Raw genomic sequence first — 19,182 nt, forward strand, 5'->3', positions numbered from 1 at the left:
CCATTTACTAAGTACCTTACCTCCACTTCTCAATTTGGTAGGAGTGTCTCACAAAAAGTATATCTATTTTTATTTTAAACTTCTCAACATTGCAGTTTACAATTTTTGAAATTTTTGAGCCACTCTCGGCATTTCATTTTGTGGAAATCAATACTGTTGGCTAGATGATAATACTGAAAGAACAGAGTTCATGGACGAACTCAACTCAGTAAGATATTACTTCTCAATATATATATAAAAAATACATGCAAGAAAGTGCAGTCAGCAGATTAATGAAATCTAGCCCTTTGGCATGGTACATTACCTCAGATACATCCATCATTTTCAGGTAATGTTTGCACACATTGCAAAATAGAATGTGACTTTTTGTATGCTTGAAAAAATGCTCTTTCCAACTGTGGTTAGTTTGAAATCAATTATGGAAAACAGATTTTCTAAAAGTAGTCTGAATATGAACTTTTTTTACAATTTTTGCAAAAATCAAGTTGGATTGCAGTATGCCATGCACCCGCCATTTGCCTAAAGGGATCAGCAACCCCTCAGACACTGATGCATCATGGGTTTGCATATGTACAAGGTGTTGCCTCCACAGACCATTTCGATCAGAACAAGGACGACAGACTGTAGGACAAGCACCACCAGATGTGTTCCATGCAAGAGACCTATGTCCTTAGCCGTGTCAGTTGTATGGAACTGGATCGGCATGAATTCTTCCACGCCCTGGCTGTATAGGGTGGTGAAAGCCAACGTGCTGGCGGTTCATTCCAGCAGAGCTCCAGGCCAATTCATGCACAAACTCTTAGCAGACCATCATTCAGAGCCAGGTTGGGAGCCATTGCAATTGGACTACAACTTTCTAGCAGTATCTTGAGATCTACATGTCAGCCAGTTACGTCGAATGCTCAGCCTCTGTCATTAGGGTCTATCAGTGGCATAGTCTCCACCTCCACTACGTTTATTCACTGTGTATTCCAGACGTATGCCTGTTAGTGTCTGAGAAGTTGTATTAGTTTTTGTTGAGAAGAGTTTTCCTTTGTTATTAAATCTCTGTACTGTGCTCATAATAAACCCTTGTCCATGTTTACCTGTGTGTTATTATTTCTTATCAAGCATCTCCGTGTGCGAGATATAACACAGTATGTGAATAATAGTTTGTATTGGAAAACCTGAGATTGCTAAATTGTTGTCCAAAGTTTCATGTTAATCATTCCTGTAATCAACAAAATATAAAAATCCAAATTTGAAACTGTATTCATTGTGCGATTTTTCCTGCTAGTTTGTTTCAATTTATATAGAATTGTTATCCCATGTGTTAAATCCACTGTTCTTAGGGTCTTAAAATGTATTGTTTCAAATGAGACTGGTTTTGAAGCTTTAATAGAAAATAGTACACTACTGGCCATTAAAATTGCTACACCACGAAGATGACGTGCTACAGACGCGAAATTTAACCGACAGGAAGAAGATGCTGTGATATGTAAATGATTAGCTTTTCAGAGCATTCACACAAGGTTGGCGCCGGTGGCGACACCTACAACTTGCTGACATGAGGAAAGTTTCCAACCGATTTCTCATACACAAACAGCAGTTAACCGGCTTTGCCTGGTGAAACGTTGTTGTGATGCCTCGTGTAAGGAGGAGAAATGCGTACCATCACGTTTCCGACTCTGATAAAGGTCGGATTGTAGCCTATTGCGATTGCGGTTTATCGTATCGCGACATTGCTGCTTGCGTTGGTCAAGATCCAATGACTGTTTGCAGAATATGGAATCGGTGGGTTCAGGGGGGTAATACGGAACGCTGTGCTGGATCCCAACGGCATCGTATCGCTAGCAGTCGAGATGACAGGCATCTTATCCGCATGGCTGTAACGGATCGTGCAGCTACGTCTTGATCCTTGAGTCAGCAGATGGGGACGTTTCCAAGACAACAACCATCTGTACGAACAGTTTGACGATGTTTGCAGCAGCATGGACTATCAGCTCGGAGACCATGGGTGCAGTTACCCTTGACGCTGCATCACAGACAGGAGCGCCTGCAATGGTGTACTCAACGACGAACCTAGGTACACGAATGGCAAAACGTCATTTTTTCAGATGAATCCAGGTTCTGTTTACAGTATCATGATGGTCGCATCCGTGTTTGGTGACATCGTGGTGAACGCACATTGGAAGCGAGTATTCGTCATCGCCATACTGGCGCTTCACCTGGCAGGATGGTATGGGGTGCCATTAGTTACACGTCTCGGTCACCTCTTGTTCGCATTGATGGCACTTTGAACAGTGGAAGTTACTTTTCAGATGTGTTACGACCCATGGCTCTACCCTTCATTCGATCCCTGCGAAACCCTACATTTCAGCAGGATAATGCACGACTGCATGTTGCAGGTCCTGTACGGGCCTTTTGGATACAGAAAATGTTCGATTGCTGCCCTGGCCAGCACATTCTACAGATCTCTCACCAACTGAAAACGTGTGGTCAATGGTGGCTGAGCAACTGGCTCATCACAATACACCAGTCACTACTCTTGATGAACTGTGGTATCGCGTTGAAGCTGCATGGGCAGCTGTACCTGTACACGCCGTCCAAGCTCTGTTTGACTCAATGCCCAGGCGTATCAAGGCCGTTATTACTTCCAGAGGTGGTTGTTGTGGGTACTGGTTTCTCAGGATCAATGCACCCAAATTGCGTGAAAATGTAATCACATGTCAGTTCTAGTATAATATATTTGTCCAATGAATACCCGTTTATCATCTGCATTTCTTCTTGGTGTAGCAATTTTAGTGGCCAGTAGTGTATTTGTAAATGAAGTGTCAAATATACCCCATTTTCACCTTTCGATAAAAACTGTCAGCTTATCAGAAAATTTGTAGACTATTGGAAAATAGTAGGTGAATGAAATTTTGTATTCCACGTCCTTATGCTACCAAGCTATTGCATATTAAGTTTCATGTTCAACATGCCTTCACTCTACAAGATATTAATTTGATTCAAAGTATCTAGCATTGTTAGCTGACATTGGATAACCAAATACACTTTTGTTCACGGGTAAAACCATGGTCTTTCTAATGAGCCCAGTTTAAATAGTTTTATAGAACATAGTTTCCTGCAGAATCAAGTTGAAAATGCCACATTTTTTACATTGTACAAAATTTTCAACTTTGCACTTAATTTAGTCAGTATTGAAAAGTGGTACATAAATGAAACTTTGTATTTGAGAATCTTCCGTTGTTATGTTACAATATGCTGAGTTTCATGTTCATCATACCTTTAGTCCCTGAGATATAAGAAACCAACTTTGAAATCTCTTTGGATGTCGATTTCATCTGTCTCCCCCCCCCCTCCCACCAGGTGATTTGGCCTATACTTTTATGGCCACATACAGCTTGTAAAATTCTTTTCATTATTTTTCTTAATGAGAATACATAAAGTTGTACAAGGTGACCAAATTTCATGTCCTTCAACAAAATATAGCCTGCGATGAAACAACTCAAATTCACACTCACTCTGTGCAAAGTCATGTATGCAGTCAAACAAGTGACTATATCTCAGCCAGTATTGCTTCATCGAACATTAAACTGTACTAATGTTCACTGGTGACATGCAAATATTCCCTGATTGTTGAGCAGGAAAATGTTTAGAAATTAGACAGTTTGATGTAGAATGACCCAAAAGTTTCTATTCTCTTCAAGACTAAATTGCTTATTGTCCATATGCCACTTCCATACAAAGCCGCCCTCCAGACAAATACCTTCAGAAAAGATTTCCTAACACTTAAATCAATGTCCAATGTTAACAAATTTCTCTTCATCAGAAAGGCTTTCCTTGCCATTGCCAGTCCATATTTTATATCGTCTCTACTTCAAGCATCATCAGTTATTTCACTGCCAAAATAGGAAAACTTCTCTACTACTTATAGTCTCTTGGCATCACCTGATTTAATTCAACTACATTCCATTATCCTTGTTTTCCTGTTGTTAGTGTTCATCTTATGCCCTCCTTTCTAGACACTGTCCATTCTGTTCAGCTGCTCTTCCTCGTCTTTTGCTGTCTCTTACAGAATTAATATGTCATTGGAGGACATCAAAAGTTTTTATTTCTCCTCCCTGAACCTCATTACCTTCTCCAAATTTTTCTTTGGTTTCCTTAACTGCTTGCTCAGTGTTCAGTTTGAATAACATTGGGGATAGGCTGTAACCCTCTCTCATTCCCTTCTCAAAGCGTTGCTGTCCTTTCACGCCCTTATACTCTTAAAATGGCCGACTGGTTCGCGTACAAGTTGTATATAATCTTTTGCTCCCTATATTTTACACTGGCTATCTTCAGAATTTGAGAGAGTGTATTTCAGTTGACATTGTCAAAAGCTTTCCCCAACTCAACAAAAGCTATAAACATAGGTTTGCCTTTTGTTAACCTATCTCTTAAGATAAGTCACAGGGTGAGTATCGCCTCGCATGTTCCGACATTTCACCAGAATCCAAACTGATCTTCCCCGAGCTCAGCTTCTGTAAGTTTTTCATTCTTCTGTAAGTAATTCCTGTTAGTATTTTGCAACCATGACTTATTACACTTATAGTTCAGTAATATTTACATCTGTCACCACCTACTTTCTTTAGAACTGGAATTCTTCTTCAAGTCTGAGGGTGTTTTGCCTGTCTTGTGCATGTTGCACACCAGGTGGAATAGTTTTGTTATGTGTTGCTCTCTCAAGGATATCAGCAGTTCTGAGGGAATGGGGGTCTACCCTGTGAGGACCTTTTTCAACTTAGGTCTTTCAGTGCTTTGTCCAATTTTTCTTGTAGTATCGTATCTTCTATATCGTCTTAATTTATGTTCTGTTCCATTTCTGTTCTATAGCTCTCAAGTTAGTTTCCCATGTATAGTCCCTCTATATCCTACTTCCAACTTCCCCTTCTTTGCTTAGTACAGGTTTTCTATCTGAGCTCTTTATGTTCTCACAGCTGCTTCTCCATCCTCCAAATGTCCCTTTAATTTTCCCCTAGTTATATATGATTCTATATTCTTACATTTGTCCATTAGCCATTCACGCTTAACCATTTTGTACTTACTGTCAGTCTCATTTTTTAGACATTTTTATTGCCATTCAGCTATTTCATTTGCTGCAGTTTTATATTTTTTCCTTTCATCAATTAACTTCAGTATCACCTGTGTTATCCAACCATTGTAGTCCTGTCTTCCTCAGTTGCGTGTAATATTACAGTATACTGATAATTTTTGCTTTATGGACCATCTGACTGCAACTGAATGAAACACAATTTTCGTGCCATATGCATTTTTCCTTTATTTTCTACAAAGCATCTTCAGTTGCAGGATGCATGGATGATTTTCTACATATTACGCTCCTGTTGCATTTTTGGTGTTGTTCCTCTTCTTCTAAATGCCTTGCAGAAAATAAAGGCGATATGCATTTGGCATAAAAGTTGTGTTTCATTCAGTTGTAGTCAGATGGTCGATAAAGTAAAAATTATCACTATACCTTACCTTTTTACCTATTTGAACCTCTGCTGCCTTCACTATTTCATCTGTCAAAGATACCCTTTCGTCTTCTATTGTGTTCCTCTCACCTGTTTCAGTTAATTATTGCTTAACACTCTGTCTAAAACTCTCAACAACCTTATCATGTCCCATCACTTCAATGTCCTACCTTTCTTCAATTTCTTCAGTTTCAATCTACAATAAATTGTGGTCAGATTCCACATCTGCCTCTGGAAATGTGTTGCTTAGAATCTGGTTGTGAACTCTCTTGTCTTACTACCATATAATCATTCTGAAATTTTTCAGTGCCTCCATGTTTCTTCCAAATATACAGCCTTATTGTGTGATTCTTAAACTAATCATTAGCAATGATTAAATGATGCTCTGTGCAAAGTTATACCAGGCAGCATCCTCGTTTATTCCTTTCCCCCAGTCCATATTCACCTACTATTTTTTGTTATTTTCCTCTTCCTTCTACTGAATTCCAGTTCCCCCATCACAATTAAATTTTCCTCTCCCTTACCTCTTTGAATAATTTCTCTTATCTCATCATACTTTCTTTCAGCCTCTTTATCTTCAGAGCTAGTTGGCATATAAGCTTGTACTGCTGTGGTGGATGTTAATTTCATATGTATCTTGGCTGTGACAGTGTGTTCACTAAGCTGTTTGAAATAGCTTACCCACTTTTTTAACTTCTTGTTTGTTACCGGCGTTACCTGTGTTTCATTTTGTAATTACAACCCTGTACCCACATGAACAGAAGTCCTGTTCATCCTGCCGCTGAACTTCATTCATTCCCACTATAATTTCAACCTGTCCATTTCCGATTTTAAATTTTCTAACCTACTTGCATGATTAAGGCATCTGACGTTCCACGCTTCAGCCTGTAGATTGCCAGTTTGGTTTTTCTGTATGATGACATCCCCCTGAGTTTTCACAGCCTGGAGATCTGAATGGTGGACTATTTTATCTCCAGAATGTTTCACCTAGGAGATGCCATCATTATTTAACCATAGAGCCAAGCTTCATTTCCTCAGGAAAAATAATGGCTGTAGTTTCCCTTGCTTTCAGCTCTTCACAGACCAGCACAGAAAAGCCATCTTGGTTCATTGTACAAATCCAGGTCAGCCAGTCATCCAAACTGTTGCCCCTGCAAATACTGAAAAGGCTATTGTGTCTCCCCAGGAACCACACATTTGTCTGGCCACTCAACAGATATTCCCTCCATTGTGGTTCCACTTATGGTACGGCTATCTGTATTGGTGAAGCACGCAAGTCACATCACCACACAATATCCGTGGTTCATAGGGGTTCGTAGGCAATAGCAAAATAATGCAGCGACCATCAGTTATAAACTTTGAGACCTTTGTCGGTAATTTGGTGCTGATTTTTGTCTGCGGCATTTACAATGAAATGAAATGAATAAAATATGTAGCAGTTTTCACTCTAGTGGTGGTCATGTGTGGTAGGATAAAGTATGTATTTTCCATTGCATGAATTTATCAGAACTACAGGATACCCAGCTGTTTATATCTGATAATGGACATAATGTAGGAAAAAACAGATCACTACTTACCATAAAGAAGACACGTCAGGTTGTAGACAGGCACAATTAAAAGACACTTATGTATAGCTTTTGGCCACAACCTTCATCAGTAAAAGAGAGGCACACACCATTCACATACACAAGCAAGCACACCTCACGCACATACGATCTCCAGCTCCAGCCCTGCGGCCTAAGATGCTGGAGTTGGTGGCTGTGTGTGCATGAGATGTACTTGCTTGTGTGTGTGACTGGTGTGTGTGTGTGTGTGTGTCTTTTACTGATGAAGACTGTGGCCAAAAGATACATAAGTAAGTTTCTTTTAATTGTGGCTGTCTGCAACTTGATGTGTCTTCTTTATGGTAAGTAACATTCTGTCATTTCCTTGATATTCAAATCTGGAGTTTCCATTGTTTGATATTGGACACATTTTTCATAGAACATTATGTGCTTAAATATGACAGTGTATTTTAAATAAGCTAGTAAGTATATTAATTTCATATTCTATTCATCATTTGCATGATTTGTATCAAAATGTGGACAATTCATTTTAGCAGCTGCTTAGATTAGATTCATTGGTGTGTGTGTGTGTGTGTGTGTGTGTGTGTGTGTGTGTGTGTGTGTGTGTATTTTTCCCCATTTACAAGTCATTAAATTGTATAATGAGGAATACTTATATTTTATTATGAAAATAAATGTGTGACTCTTCTTTTATTAGAAAAGACACTTACCATAGAAAAGAAGTTTTGTGCAATAAGTAAGAACATAAAGAAAACTATGTATCTTTTATTGTCCAGCTTTTGAATTTCCTGGATCTTGTTCTCACACTGTGTTTGGTTTATCCATACTTTTTTTCTAAACAGTCAACTGCACTAACTTCGGTTTACACCGTCGATTGTTAATACAATTGTTTTCAAATTTATGATTATTGTTTTTATTGTAAGATAGCTGAAAGTTTTGCAGATGGCGAGAAGACTGTAAACAGTATTCAGTTTTGGAGGAGCTTTTTCACTCACAAGCTGACGAATTAGCTAATCTGAAAGAATTGCAGAGGACAACCAATATTTTGCTGCTTAGAGTACAAGCTGAATCTGCCGAAATCATAACTAAAAATTATGCTTTAGTGGTAAGTATATTGTGCAGTATCATTCAGATTTTAGTTTTACATTATAAAAGGATCTAATTCTCTTCTTTGGTTGTACATGTAGGATTTTAAGGCCTTCTTTACACTTTCGTTCTTTTGACTACCTCCCTGGAATTTGAAAACATTGGTCATGAAAGGCTCAGCTTGTACTCTGTGCACAATATATATTGTCTGACAAGAAGTTGAAGAGTGGAAACAAGAGTCCCCACTCTCCTCTCCCAGCTAAGCCACAAGGAATACTTGCATAAAAGTTTATACTAGCGTTTCTACAGCGTACCTGTCCATTCCAGTATTCTGGTTACCTGTTCTGAGTCACATTCAACCACCTAACTGGATATGAAAGACTATCCTCAGGAGGGAATACAAAAAAATCTGCAACAACCAGCTGCTACTAATTCATGAGGACATACCTACTATCTTAACCAACAGATACCACTCCAGACATCAGCCACTCACAACAGTTAGGAACATGGTGGACCACAGCTTCAATCTCTGTGAAGCTTGGACTGAAGAGTGGAATAACAACACTGCTTCACAGCTTCATAGTTGTCTCCAAGTTAACAGCAAACCAAGGAACTTGATCTGTCCCATAGGACATGGAGTACACTTTATCAGGATCCATACTAATCATGGGAAATGTGGTGACTTATTATACAAATGGGGACAGATTACCACTGTGGAGTGCACCTGTGGCTTTCCGTGATGGACTGTCAGACGATTGTTGAAGAGTGCCTTCAATATTCATACCCTGGAAACCCCTCGGACTTTCATACTTCTTGGACACTACAGCAGATGTGATCAGTTATGTAAATAATATGTGTGTAAATTGTACATTATATGATGATGACGATGACATCTATGACAATGATGACTGGCACCATTTTAATCAGGGGTGATGTAGTGTGCATGTGCCTCCCCCCCCCCCCCCCCCCCCCACACACACACAATTTCCTTGTTTCAAATCCACCACTGTAGAGTAAATTGCATTAACATAATAATGAAGATCGTAAGATTGACAGAATTTAAAATAGGCTTTGTGTATCTGTTACAAAAATAGATGAAATGTCTTTAGATGTGAATGCATCAATGTCCACTATCTTTAATTGAAGACATAAAGTTTGAAAATGAGTCCGTGATCATATTTTGGCACTTTATTTTACAGGTCCATCTTGATCACATGAACTTTTACGCTTCAGTATTCCCAGTTTTGGTTACTGCCATCTTCAGATCATAAAATATTCTGATGTAGTATCAGTGTTAAACTAAACATGCAGGTACATAGTAAGTGTTTACTAAATATGAAGGAACCACACTGCTGCAGGTTCGAATCCTGCCTCGGGCATGAATGTGTGTGATGTCCTTAGGTTACTTAGGTTTAAGTAGTTCTAAGTCTAGGGGACTGATGACCTCAGATGTTAAGTCCCATAGTGCTTAGAGCCATTCGAACCATTTTTATACATGCAAATACATAGTAAGTGTTTACTATGTACCTACATGTTTAGTTTGACGTTGATACTACATCAGAATATACATCATAGGAAGTGTTTACTATGTATCTACATGTTTAGTTTGATGTTGATACTACATCAGTCCACTATCTTCTCCTAAATGGAGGACTATATTTTGATGGTGCAATTATTCAAAAAAAAAATGTAAGGCTTTTTCTTATCAAAAAATTGCTGATTGACTTGTCACTGAGGTGTGGAAATGAGTTGCAAAACAACAATTCTTGTATCTCAGACTTTTTGTCATTAAACTTGAGAATCAGTCATTGAATTTGAGAATCACTGTACATATTTTGATGAGTTTTTCAGAAGTGTATGTGGCATTGCTCATGAGAAAGGGTTTTAAGTTTGTCTCAGAATTGAATGAATTATAACAGAGATATAGATTAATGACAGAATGGGTCCAAAAAGATTCCCTTTCACAGATCCTACAGACTTTTCCTTGAACTTCAAAACTATGTCCTGTATTTTGTAAACAGCAATGGTTTTATATGATTGAAACACATTCTATTGGCAAAAACTGATGAAATTAATTATGAAGATTTTAATTTATTTCTGATTTTGTAGAAACTAAAAATATTCATTTGTTTGGGTCCTTATTTTCTTTCATTTATCTTGGAACGAGTTGTCATTGTCTCTCTTGTTTTTGGTACTTTTCTCCCAAAAGAAAATGTAGTAAATGGAAGTAATATGGGGCTTTAAAACTTTACTGAAATCACAATTATGTGATTGCTTTATATTCTGTGTATATAAAGAAGAGAAATCAGATAATTGTTACTTCCTGTGTTTTACTAACTGTAGTAAGTTCATCATACAGCTTTCTCCGTGAAATTGCCACACCCTGTACATCATTTGTGGTGTAGCAGTAACAACTTCCACATGGTGATGTGTGGGTCACTGATTCAATTTCTGCCTCTTACCAGTATATATCACTTGACATGTGTGGTATAGTGAAGGTTGTGGGACTAACCTATTAGTGAAATTTGAGATTTATTACAATTTGTGAACAGAATGTGATTTATTACAATATGTGAACAGAAGTATGCACTGCTGAGGCAGGCAGCTCAGTTCTGTCTGCACTTTCATGTGCGCTTAATAAAGATGCTTTCAGTGTGAAGTGTTAGTTCTTATTGATGACCCTACTCTTGTAACAGGTACTACATTCTGGTTTATACATGACATAGTTTGGCATGTACAGACAATATTTTGCACACTGACATTCTCATGGCACCAACAAAGCTACACAAAAGCAGTTGTTTTCACTCAGGAACACAGACAGAGAGTACAGTCCCTTACTTTCCAAAGTGTCAACAAACCATCGGATTTGAAAGCACTGATATGTCAGATGCACACCAGGCAACCAACAGTGTTTTTTGGAGACATGGTTTGGGATCTGACTAAATAGCTAAAGAGATTTCTACTTTGGCTTGAATGGTGCAGCGCAGCAGTGGTTTGAGTACGAGAAAGAGCTTATACTGGGACACATTTCAGACTGAAATCAAGACATTTGGTGACAACCAGTTGCAAATCTTCATAGTCAAAGGGAAATTGAAGAACAGGGCCCAACGTCATTGGGATATGGCATGATTATACATATAGTGTATTGTCAGGCAGTGTCACACAGTGAACCTGTATATAATGGAAGAGGATGTAGTTATACACCTAATGAAAGGTTTAGCAGAGAATGTCTATCAGGCATTTCTTTTGAAGGATTGCCACCACAACAGGAGACTTCAACAAATAGTACTAGCACATCACGGCAAGGTGCCAGACGACTGTGCTGAAAGACAGTCAACAGACTTCAGATTGTTGTACCAGTGGCAGTTGTGGAAGACCATCAGGACCAAGCATTGCTAATGCAGCGAATAGGAAGTTAAAAGATACAAGGATCTGTGGTGTATATTAATGTCAAACACAAGTAGCTGAAAGTAGCAGCAGTGATCGTCAAACAAAGTCCGTGGAAAATAGCATTATTAATTCAAGAAGAGGATAGGCCAACTATAGATGAAAATACCCCATGGACAACAGTTACCAAGAACTGCACTGATGTCTTCATCAACAATCACTCTCTCCTGATACTAGTTGATTACAGGATGTCATGTTCTGTGATATCAGATATCATTGCCTGCTGAAATAGATTATGTTAAAAGTTCAGAGGCCATTGTGCTAAAGACTGCAAATGGAGAATACAGCCAGCCAACACAAATCTGTGTTTTGAGAATAACTATCAGTGACAGAGCACATCCAATCAAATTTTTAGTATTACCAGAATGCACCCAAAGTGGTATCTTTGGATGGGACATCTTGTAGGCATCATAACCAGTCAGACTGTTGGAGACTGCAGCTCCAGATGGATGAAGCTATTCCAACAAGTTCATGCAACAATGATTCCTCTGGGTGATTGTCTTCCATTGAAAACATACTTATCCTTCGATTATCAACAAGACAAATTGTAGTCAATAATTCTAGTCAACAGACCCTCAGTTAAGTTGTGAAGCTCAAGTCGAGAACGAAAAAGTGCTTAGCTTCACAAAAGAAATCTTTTTACCAGTCAAGATCATAACTATTGCAAGTGGACAAAGATCTGTGGGTTATAAATCCCATGAAAAGTAGAAACTCGCTCCTAAGGGTATGTGTATATGATTAGCAAAATCAGTCAGCTTAGTCTCTTTGATGATGAGCCGTACTGTGTTTGCTGTACCACCATGCTAAATGGATGATGACAGTTGGAGCATAGGTGGGTCACAGTGCAACAAAGAGTGTAATTCTTGTAATTGACATTTGTTTCTCATTGCATCGACTTTGGACTACCAAATGCATAGTGTAGCGTTGTTTTAGCACAGCCTGATATGGTTTCTCATGTTGTAGACTTGCTTTTGCTTTCATTTATAGTCTCATATGGACAAAACGAGGAGTCTTTGGCCGTTAAACTATGTATGTCTGAACAAGAGTGCTAAACTGTGCCTTTTAAGTGTAAGAGTATAACAGTGTTTTTGCAATCTAAAAGCAGTTGTACCTTGTCAGAGAAACTGCAAACATAGATTGGTAGACATAGTGAAATGTAAAATCTATGATTATAATACGTATAGATGGTTGATGACGTGTCCCAAGTGGTGAAAGTGCGCTGAACATCAATCATGAGTAGATTAAGATATGCAAAAATGCTGATTTCATAAGAACACATAGACACACAAGAACATCTAGAGATTTGTGTAGGAATGTTTACAGAGTGAGCAGCATGACCCAGTTCACAGAAATGCTGATGAGTCATGCTGCTGGCTCACTGAGTGGCCCGCAAGAAAATGACATATTTGTACAGAAAGTACTGTCGCTGAGCGACTATAGCAGTATACGAGATGACTTAGACAAAATTTGTAGTTGGTGTGATGGATGGCAGCTTGCTCTAAATGTAGAAAAATGTAAATTGATGGAGATGTCTAGGAAAAAGAATCCCGTAATATTCAAATATAGCATTAGTATTGTGCTGCTTGACAGAAACATGTCTGTTAAATTTCTTCATGTAATGTTGCAAACCAATATAAAGTTTATTGAGAGAATTTTAGGAAAGTGTGACTTATCTGTAAAGGAGACCATGTATAGAGCACTAGTGTGATAAATGCGACTCATTTTTGAGTGCTACTAGAATGTTTGGGATCCCCACCAGGTCGGATTAAAGGAAGACATTGAAACAATTCTGAGATTGGCTGCACGATTTGTTAATAGAAGGTTCAATCCATACACGTTATGGAGGTGCTCAGTAAACTCAAACGGGAATCCCTGGAGAGAAGATGTTCTTTTCATGAAACACCATTGAGACAATTTAGAGAACCAGCATTCGAAGTGGACTGTAGAAAGATTCTACTGCAACAGATGTACATTTTGCATAAAGACCATGAAGAGAAGAGACATCAGGGCTCATACAGAGGCATATAAGCAGTTGTTTCTCTCTCGTTATATTTGTGAGTGGACCATAAAAGATACTGATTAGTGGTGATACAAGGTACCCTCCATCATGCACCATATAGTGGCTTGCAGAGTATATACTGCATCTGCACGAATACAGGCCACACTTTTCCCTAAATTTTTAGCTTTAAAAATCATGGTTCAGCCTATAATACAGATTTTCCCCTCTGACCATATATCGTCAGTTTCTGTATGCCATGTACACGTATCTTGTGGGATGAAATTAATTCCGTTACACGTTACTGCAGACTTAGGGAGGCACCTTCTTTGCAAATACAGTAACAATTTTTGAAAAAAGTAAAGCAACTTTTTTTTAACTTTTCATGGCAATTTCTTCAGATTAGATTAGACTAGATTTAATTTAGTTTTCATTCCATAACCCCAAAAATGAGATGATTTTCGTAGGTGCAGAAAATTTCAGAAAGTATAACATAAAAAACATAAAACATTTGAGTATAATACTCACTACCCTGATCATTTGTGAGGAGATTGTCAAAATAGGTAAATACAATATAGTAAACAAAAACAGCTAATATTTACAGAATTAATATACTGTCAGAATGAAACATTGTTATGCACTATTAATAAATTTATCATACCCAAAATACCTAATCGTGACTGTTGTGACCAAGTGGTGTCGAAACTGAAATCTAAAAGACATTTTTGCTTAAGCTGCCCTAACAGTCTCTGTTAAGATATTCATCTATAGAGTAGAAGGAGTTGCCTATCAAGAAGTCTTTCAAGCTCTGTTTAAACCATGCTTTGTCTGAAACCAAGTTTTTAATGGTTGCTGGCAATTTATTGATAATGTATGTCCCTTTATTGATAATGTATGTTCCTGAATGTTGGACCCCTTTTGGACCCAGGTAAGGGATTTTAGGTCTTTATGTAGATTGTTCTTTTTTCTAGTATTGACACTATGCGTTGAACTATTGGTTGGAAATAGAGATGTATTATTTGCAACGAAGTTCAGTAAGGAATAAATATGGCCCGCCCGTTTGTCTGTGCGGTCTAACGCACGGCTTTCCGGGCAGGAAGGAGCGCCTGGTCCCTGGCACGAATCTGCCCGGTGGATTTGTGTCGAGGTCCGGTGAACCGGCCAGTCTGTGGATGGTTTTTAGGTGGGGTTCCATCTGCCTCGGTGAATGCGGGCTGGTTCCCCTTATTCCGCCTCAGTTACACTATGTCGGCGATTGCTGCGCAAACAAGTTCTCCAAGTACACGTACACCACTATTGCACTACCACGCAAACATAGGGGTTACACTCGTCTGATGTGAGACGTTCCCTGGGGGGTCCACTGGGGGCCGAACCGCACAATAACCCTGGGTTTGGTGTGGGGCGGTGGAGGGGTGAAGTGGACTGCGGTAGTCGTCATGGGGTTGTGGACCACTGCGGTGGGGACGGAGCCTCTCCGTTGTTTCTAGGTCCCCGGTTAACATACAATACATACATACAATACAAGGAATAAATATACTGAGAAGCAGTAGTTAGAATACAAAGTTCCTTGAACAGGTCTCTACATGATGTTCTTGAATTTACACCACAAGTGATTCTCATTACACACTTTTGCACACTAAAAACTTTTGCTGGGTTTGATGAATTTATATCTCCTACATCTGACGTAATTCAAACTGCAATTTGTTTAGGTGCTTAAACAATTCTGTGGTATGATATTGACCACCAAACAGCCAAAATAGCTATTTCTTTCATGATGTAATTTCTGTAGAATTGTCTTACACTAACTTTGAATGGATGATTGATACACACTTCTCATGCTGCCAGGATTAATCGATAGACCACAGTTTCCTTCTTTCAGTTTTTATTTAACTTGATCACCAATGTGTCCATGAAAACTATCCAACAGAAGCATTGATTTTGAGGGAAGAAGCACTCCTAGCCACTTATTCCACACTGCTGAAATCCAGTCTAGGACTAGTTCCTCTGTCATCCACCCACTGCCACAAGCTCTGACAATAATACTAGCTGGGAAGCTTTCTCCATTGGGGAGGATTTTCCAATTGAAAGCCACATACAACGGCAATTTTCATCCATCAGGGTTGGCCAACCTAATTTAGTGTCTGCATCATGCATGTAGTAGTAGTAGTAGTAGTAGTAGTAGTACTTTGTAATCAGAGGTATATTGACTGTTTTACCAGAACCTCAAGTCACAGAATTCGCTTCACGAACATAATGATAACAAGGACCATGAAGTGTTGGAATAGGTCATAGGGGTGTGGGGGGTGGAGGGGGGGGGGGGGAGATGTGCGCATGCATGTTTTCATTAATGTATGATAATGTTTGAATGCCTTCCATTACATAACAAGTCCTCCGGATGGGAAATATAATATTGAGCTTCAACATTCTAAATTTCCTTGTGCATTTGTGGGGTGGCAGGAGGTTGCTTCTCATATTAATAATTACCATTAGTCATAGGAAGAAATTGGAATTGTTGTAAATATTGTTCGCCATCGATAACCTGGCAACTATTTCTGTGGTCAGCCAGAAAGCGATGGAGAACATACTGACCATAGTTCCCAGTCTGCAAGTCCACATTCTTGTCCAGCCCACTGAAAGAAAAGTTTCTATTCTCTATTTGCTCAGCAGGATCAGGACTATGATTATACATGAAGATTTTGAGTTCTCATTGATACATATATTTGGTAAAGTTTCACACACACAACATTGTAATATTCATTATGTTCATACTGACAATAAATCTCTCTACCCCTAACAGCACTATGAGCAGTTTAGAGGCGACCTGTATGGTAAATTCCTACTAAATTGTCTTTTGCCCAGACTACTAATAACCAAAATAAATGCTTGCCACAGAAGTGGAAAATAATTATCACCACCTGCCACGCGGTTTTGTTAACATTATTGGCGGCACACTAACAATTACTTTTGTGAAATTTAAGTGATCCAGGATGGTGTACAGTCCTTGCGAGTTCACTTTCTATTATTACTGAAAATAAGCGTTTTGTAACAGCCCATCACTGATGTCATCCGAGGCAGTGCGCACTCCAGCTTTGGACTGTCGTGGATCTTATGGTGGCTGGGTGCAAAGTGAAGCCTAGTCCTGCCTCTAGGGCTGTATTTATATATGTGGCGCAGCGGACGGCCAAGGTGGCACCTGCTGTCATCCACCTTATGCACACGGTAGCAGTCTCTAAACGGCCGCTTTCTCGGACACACAATATTTGATAACAATATCAATCAATATCAATTTAGGATCTTTGTAATTTTTGCATGCATGTAGATAAATTGGTTAAAATCACAGAAAAAGTTTTAGCTCATCTGCATTAAAACTTTGCCTTCTAGAATTTTTAGAACAGAACTGAAAGTAGAACATGACCTCTGAACTACAACTTTAAGAGACCTTGTATTGTCTGTTATTAACATCAAGGTCCTATAACTTGTTATAGCTGTATTATTTAATAGGTTTCATCATCTGCTGTAACGAAAACTTTCTAGAATTAATACAACAGATACTTAATCTACTACAATTAAAGACGTTATTGTTCCAAATTTAGTTTTCAGTAAGTTACTCGAAAATTATTAGAGGTAGCTTAATGGGGGTCATGTAGTTATTATTTTAATGTTAAACTGAAGTGTCATACAAATTTTCACATTTCTAAGTCTAATATTTAGTGCCTTCAATTTTTCTTAAAAACGTGAATTTTGACCAAAATATTGCTTTAATCATGTTGAGACTTGTACCAGTTACTTTTGGCATACATCTGCACATTACGATCAATTTCTGGCTTCCCAACTTTATTATTTAGCGCCTTTTTTTTTTCTTAAAATGATGTATTTAGGTAAAATATTGACCTAATCAATCTGATATTTGACAGTTTAAACATTATTTTAGTAAAGCATATGTTGACAGAGTTTGAAAAAGCAACTTTAACTTTAAACTTCATTCTTAATTATGGTGAATTACGTGTGTGCTATGCACAGATGTGTTATGGTGACATGGTGCTACTAGCAGTGAACTGGGGTAAGTCCCGGCCTACTCGCTCGCCTCTGTATCTCTCAAACAATACATCGCTCATTTCGCCACACATTCTATTCGCATTTTATCTCTGGGGTGGCTGTCAGTATAATTTTCCACAGATATTCTTCACTTCTTTTATGTGCAGTCACGAGAAGTGCGGGCACTCGGGGTCTGCGCATACTCGGGCTCAACTGACTCACTCCTTTCCGCCAGAAGATCTCTAGGCACCAATATCTTCCTTCTAGAGCGATGGGGAATCCCCATCACTGATGATGCTGTGCAGTAGCTAAAGAGTGTAAGGGTAGATTTGATCCTTTAAATATAGGATCGATATTCGTACCCTTTCCAATCCCAAAGAAAGCAGGTGTTGACAGATGTGAAAATTACCGAACTATGAGTTTAATAAGTCACAGCTGCAAAATACTAACGCGAATTCCTTACAGATGAATGGAAAAACTGGTAGAAGCCGACCTCGGGGAAGATCAGTTTGGATTCCGTAGAAATGTTGGAATACGTGAGGCAATACTGACCCTATGACTTATCTTAGAAGCTATATTAAGAAAAGGCAAACCTACATTGCTAGCATTTGTAGACTTAGAGACAGCTTTTGACAATGTTGACTGGAATACTGTCTTTCAAATTCTGAATGTGGCAGGGGTAAAATACAGGGAGCGCAAGGCTATTTACAATTTGTACAGAAACCAGATGGCGGTTATGAGTCGAGGGACATAAAAGGGAAGCAGTGGTTGGGAAGGGAGTGAGACAGGGTTGTAGCCTCTCCCCGATGTTATTCAATTGAACAAGCAGTGAAGGAAACAAAAGAAAAATTTGGAGAGGGAATTAAAATCCATGGAGAAGAAATAAAAACTTTGAGGTTCGCCGATGATATTTTAATTCTGTCAGAGACAGCAAAGGACCTGGAAGAGCAGCTGAACGCAATGGAGAGTGTCTTGAAAGGAGGATATGAGATGAACATCAACAAAAGCAAAACGAGGATAATGGAATGTAGTCGAATTAAGTCGGGTGATGCTGAGGGAATTAGATTAGGAAATGAGACACTTAAAGTAGTAAAGGAGTTTTGCTATTTGGGGAGCAAAATAACTGATGATGGTCGAAATAGAGAGGATATAAAATGTAGACTGGCAATAGCAAGGACAGCGTTTCTGAAGAAGAGAAATTTGTTAACATCGAGTATAGATTTAAATGTCAGGAAGTCGTTTCCGAAAGTATTTGTATGGAGTGTGGCCATGTATGGAAGTGAAACATGGACAATAAATAGTTTGGACAAGAAGAGAATAGAAGCTTTTGAAATGTGGTGCTACAGGGGAATGCTGAAGATTAGATGGGTAGATCACATAACTAATCAGGAGGTATTGAATAGAATTGGGGAGACAAGAAATTTGTGGCGCAACTTGACTAGAACAAGGGATTGGTTGGTAGGACATGTTCTGAGGCATCAAGGGATCACCAATTTAGTACTGGAGGGCAGTGTGGAGGGTAAAAATCGTAGAGGGAGACCAAGTGATGAATACACTA

At 38.8% G+C, this 19,182-nt stretch overlaps 1 protein-coding gene across 1 annotated transcript in view; it reads left to right on the top strand.

Moving 5' to 3' along the window:
* Window positions 1-19,182, top strand: part of LOC126248875 (coiled-coil domain-containing protein 77-like) — a 205,508-nt gene that overhangs the window by 89,099 nt on the left and 97,227 nt on the right. The window contains exon 4 of the mRNA XM_049950322.1: window positions 8,003-8,165. Within this exon, the coding sequence (XP_049806279.1) occupies window positions 8,003-8,165 (163 nt within the window). The remainder of the gene's footprint in view (window positions 1-8,002; window positions 8,166-19,182) is intronic.

This window comes from Schistocerca nitens, chromosome 3 (genome assembly GCF_023898315.1).
Source record: "Schistocerca nitens isolate TAMUIC-IGC-003100 chromosome 3, iqSchNite1.1, whole genome shotgun sequence".
In the NCBI taxonomy this organism is placed as follows: Eukaryota; Metazoa; Arthropoda; class Insecta; order Orthoptera; family Acrididae; genus Schistocerca; species Schistocerca nitens.